This window comes from Rhincodon typus, chromosome 6 (assembly GCF_021869965.1).
Source record: "Rhincodon typus isolate 14 chromosome 6, sRhiTyp1.1, whole genome shotgun sequence".
Taxonomy (NCBI): domain Eukaryota; kingdom Metazoa; phylum Chordata; class Chondrichthyes; order Orectolobiformes; family Rhincodontidae; genus Rhincodon; species Rhincodon typus.
Genome location: NC_063337.1, coordinates 3,624,079 through 3,628,909, shown reverse-complemented (window position 1 = coordinate 3,628,909; position 4,831 = coordinate 3,624,079). Strand labels below are relative to the sequence as shown.

Below are 4,831 nucleotides of genomic sequence, written 5' to 3'. Positions count from 1 at the left end.
TTGTTTATTGCGAACCGAGCGTAGGTGTTCTGCAAAGCGGTCCCCGACTCTCCGCTTGGAGGAAACGTCAGCCTCTCTGCTCCTATGCTGCTGCTTGGCCTGCTGTGTTCATCCAGCCCTGCACCTTGTTGTCTCGAGGCCTGTAATTATTTTTGTTTCTCCAAAGAGAGAAAAGCCCTGGTAGTTTGAGTTATGTCTGCAGCAGCAGATTTCCCTTATTCCTGTTCAGCCAAAGTGCAGGAATAAAACCTTGTAGAGAAGCTCTTCTACAGTTCCTCAGCTACAGAGCTCAAGGCTGACCTGAGAAACTTGTTCAAGGGATGTGAGCATCGCTGGCTGTTCAGTATGTATTGTCCGTCCCTAGTTACCCCTTAAGAAGGTGGTGACGAGCTGCCTTCTTGAACCACTGCAGTCCATGTGCTGTAGGTTGACCCTTAGGGAGGGAATTCCAGGATTTTGACCCAGCAAAGAACGGCGATATATTTCCAAGTCAGGATGGCGAGTGGCCTGTAGGGGGAACTTGGAGGGAGGGTGTGGTGTTCCCATGTATCTGCTGCCCTTGTCCTTCTAGATGGAAGTGGTCGTGGGTTTGGAAGGTGATGTCTGAGGATCTTTGGTGAATTTCTGCAGTGCATCTTGTGGATAGTACACACTGCTGCGGCTGAGCGTCGGTGGTGGAGGGAGTGGATGTTTGTGGATGTGGTACCAATCAAGCGGGCTGGTTTGTCCTGGATGGTGTTGAGTGTTGTTGGGGCTGCCCCCATCCAGGCAGGTGGGGAGTATTCCATCACACTCTTGACTTGTGACTTGTAGATGGTGGAAAAGTTTTGGGGAGTCAGGAGGTGAGTTACTTGATGCAGAATTCCTCACCTGCCTTTGTAGCCACTGTGTTTGATGGCTGTTCCTGTTTGATCAGGTGACTGGTCAACATTAACCCGCAGCAAGGTGATAGTGGGATATTCACTTGATGGGAACGCCATTGAATGCAGAGGGTCAATGGTTAGATTCTCTTGCTGGGGATTGTCATTGTCTGGCGCATGTGTGGCATGATTGTACTTGCCACTTGCCAACCAAAGCCTGGATATTGCCCACGTATCTGTGTAATGGTAAATAAATAATAAGACCGCAGATGCTGGAAATCAGAAACAAAAGCAGACAGTGTGGGAGAAACTCAACAGGTCTGGCAGCATCTGTAGAGCGACTATTAACCTTGAGTTCATGAATCTTTGTCAAGGGTCACTGGTCACAAAATGATAACTCTGTTTCTCTCTCCACAGATGCTGAATTTCTCCAGTACTGTCCGCTTTTGTTTCTGCCTAACAGTGCTCCTTAAATGTTGTGAGGTTTCCCTAGGCAGTGCATTCAAGACCCACACCACCCTCTGGGTGAGAAAATGTTTCCTCAAATCCCCTCTAAACCTCCTGCCTTTTGCATCAAAATTGTGCTTCCTTATTATTGACCCTTTGAACAGCTGCTTTCTATCCACCCTGTCCATGCCCCTCATAATCTTATACACTTCTATCAGGTCAGCCCTCAACCTTCTCTGCTCTGAAGAAAACAATCCAAACTTAACGAGCCTCTCTTCATCGCTGAAATGCTCCATACCAGGCAGCACCCTGGTGAATCTCCTCTGCACCCCCTCCACTACAACCATGTGCATGTCCCATGAGTAATTTAACATATTGACTTAATCCATCAATTGATTTCCAAAGTAGATCATTCAGTCGGTTAAAAGAGAAGGATCTCAATTGTTACAACTTCACTGGAGAAAATGAAAAGGGGAGGCAATGGCCTAGTGGTATTATCACTGGAATGTTAATCCAGATACCCGAATAATATTCTGGGGACCTGGGTTCGAATCCCATCATGGCAAATGGTGGAATTTGAATTCAATAAATATCTGGAATTAAGAATCTAATGATGACCATGAATCCATTGTCAGTGGTCAGGAGAAACTCACCTGGCTCACCAATGCCCTTTAGTGAAGGAAACTGTCATCCTTACCTGGTCTGGCCTACATGTGACTCCAGACCCACAGCAATATGGTTGACTCTGAACTGCCCTCTGGGAAATTAGGGATGGACAATAAATGCTGCCCAGCCAGTGACGCCCTCATCCCACGAATGTATAAAGGAAAAAAAAAATTCCAATATTGCTTAGAATTCATTACTGTTTCAGTCAGGGACGGCCATGGTATACTGGTAATAGCTCTCAACTAGTAATCCAGAAACCCAGCTGCAGGTCTGAGGACACTGGTTTGAAACCTGCCCTGGCAAACGGTGAAATTTGAATTCAGTAAAAATCTGGTATTAAAAGCTAACCTAATGCTGACCATGTTAATTGTGGTAAAATCCCATCTGGTTTCCTTCACAGGAATGTCTAGGATCAGCGGGTATCATCTCACAATAAAGAGGCACCGATTTAAGACTGGGATGAGGAGGAAGTTCTTCTCTCAGAGGATTGAGAGTCTTTGGAACTCCTTGCCATAGAGAGGTGTGGGGTCAGTGTCCTTGTGTATATTTAAGGCTGAGAGTGATTCTTGATCAGTCAGGGAATCAAGGATTACAGGCAAAGGGTAAGGAAGTGAATGTGAGGAATGTTGGATCAGCCATGATCCTACTGAATGGTGGAGCAGGTTCAAGGGGCTGAACGGCCTGTTCATGTTCCAATTTCTTGTGGTCTTATTAATGTCATTCAAGGAAGGAAATCCTCCATCCTTGCATGATCTGGTGTAGCTGCAACTCCAGACCCACAGCAATGTGGTTGACTCTTAAACATGCAGGGGGCAATGCTGCTCTAGTCATTGAAGCCCATTTCCCAAAAATTAAAATGTATCTCAAAGGGTAAACCTAGCACAAATTCAGAAATAAACATACAAGAGCACCATTTTAAGGTCGATATTTTCTAATCGATCTGTTCAGAGATGTTATTGTATACCTCTGGAGCAGGTGGGACTGTAAGCCTAACCTCCTGGCTCACAGGGTAGGACACTATCAGTATGCCACAAGAAACATTTATACACAAAATAAGGACATGATTGAATTGAAACCCATCAGATTTTAACTTTTACTTTTCGTTAATAAGTGCTGTATGTTATTCAACTGTTCAATAGCTATCAATGTGTGTTTTTTTTAATATTTGTCCATTGGAGATAAGATCAGCCATGATCATGTTGAATAGTTGGAGTTCTTATGTAAGAAGACAACCCCAATGTGTAAATATATAATTCAGCTCTGCTCTACCACTCCCAAAGATACACAAGTCCAGCTGCAGTAATATAGTTTCTCAGCTGGAACCTGACTCTCAATGAGTTCGAACAGAAGCTAAGTTATCATCAAGTCTCACTAAACACAAACACTCACTCAGTCTCCCTTTTAGACGCAGCTCCTCTGTTACATACATCCTCACACTTCCTCTCTCATTTTACCTATAGAAGGGCGATTTCCCACTCTCGCACACATTTACACTTCTGCCCACCCCCCCCGTCCTCTCACATATTTACACTTTCCCTCTCTCTCACATTTTCAAACACGCCCTTTCCCTCACACACTGAGCCTGTCTCATTCCCAATTCTTTCTAAATTATCAGACAACTGATCTTTGATTTTTCTAGGCTACAACCGAAGCTAATTTGAGGACAGTTTAGTCTATTTCACATTCTGATCATCATCCAGGGTGATCTTCCACAACACTCACCTCCGACAATGTCCCATAACTTCACCTTCCTGTCACTGCCTCCAGTCGCCAGGATCTTGGAGTTTGGAGAAAACTTGACAGCATTAACCTCACCGTCATGTGCTTCCTGCTTAAAAGAGCAAAAATGTACACACACACTCTGAGAGGTGATTCTATTTGTTTTATTTTCAATTTGATTTTATTTGACTTCAGGATGACAGTTCCACCTTGCTCTCCTGTTAATGTTTCTGTCCTGAGTCTGGTTCCAATGAAGCTCAACACAAGCTGGAGGAACATCTCATATTCCGCTTAGTGCTTCGCAGTCTCAAGGTCTCCAAACTGAATTTCAGAACTTCAGAGCATGACCTCTCCCTCTGCTTTTCTTACATCACCTCCCCCTGCCCCCACCTCCCCCACTGCAGTATCTTGTTTGTGTTTGTTGACTTTGCTGTCAGTAGAAAGTGGGCCATTTTCTCCTTCTTGTGCTTTCATTTACACCCATTTTACATCTCAATCACTCCTTCACCACCACTAGCACTCCCTTTGGGTTTTTTTTTGCTTTGGACACCCTCAGCATCTGTTCCACTCGCTCTTCCTCCCCCTCTGTCAACGGCGTTAAAGCTCTCTAGGTCAGAAGCTAGGAACCCTGCAGTGAGTAACTCACCTCCTGACTCCCTGAAGCCAGTCCACCATCGACAAGGCACAAGTCGGGAGTGTGATGGAACACTCTTCAGTTGCCTGGATGAGTGCAGCTCCAATAACACTCAGGTGTGAGTGCCAGAGACACATTATACAAAGCAGCAGAGAGATCCTCACTCCCACTGATTGTCCCTCAGATTACAACCATATGACAGCTCAACAGTCACTCACCAAGCTGAATCGAACTCTAGCCGGGACTCTTGCGACCGAACAGAAGTTTGTTGGATTGCAATCCACTCCAACGAAAGATGTATTTGCCCGCTTCCTGTTCAGGGAAGATTATACATGTTCACAGACATGCACACTCAGGGAGGCATGCATATGCACACACACAAATGCATACAGACACATGAGACACAAACGCACACACACATTTACATACATACACACACAAAAGTACAGGCACAGAGGCACACACAAATAAGCACAGATACACACACACACACACACACACACAC

At 45.1% G+C, this 4,831-nt stretch overlaps 1 protein-coding gene across 1 annotated transcript in view; it reads right to left on the bottom strand.

The window, feature by feature from the left end:
- The window catches only part of LOC109933135 (autophagy-related protein 16-1-like), a 78,611-nt gene that overhangs the window by 28,413 nt on the left and 45,367 nt on the right, over positions 1-4,831 (bottom strand). The window contains exons 7-9 of the mRNA XM_048597859.1: positions 4,545-4,638; positions 3,696-3,804; positions 875-1,096 (exon numbers count right to left, since the gene is read on the bottom strand). Of these exons, the coding sequence (XP_048453816.1) occupies positions 875-1,096; positions 3,696-3,804; positions 4,545-4,638 (425 nt within the window). The remainder of the gene's footprint in view (positions 1-874; positions 1,097-3,695; positions 3,805-4,544; positions 4,639-4,831) is intronic.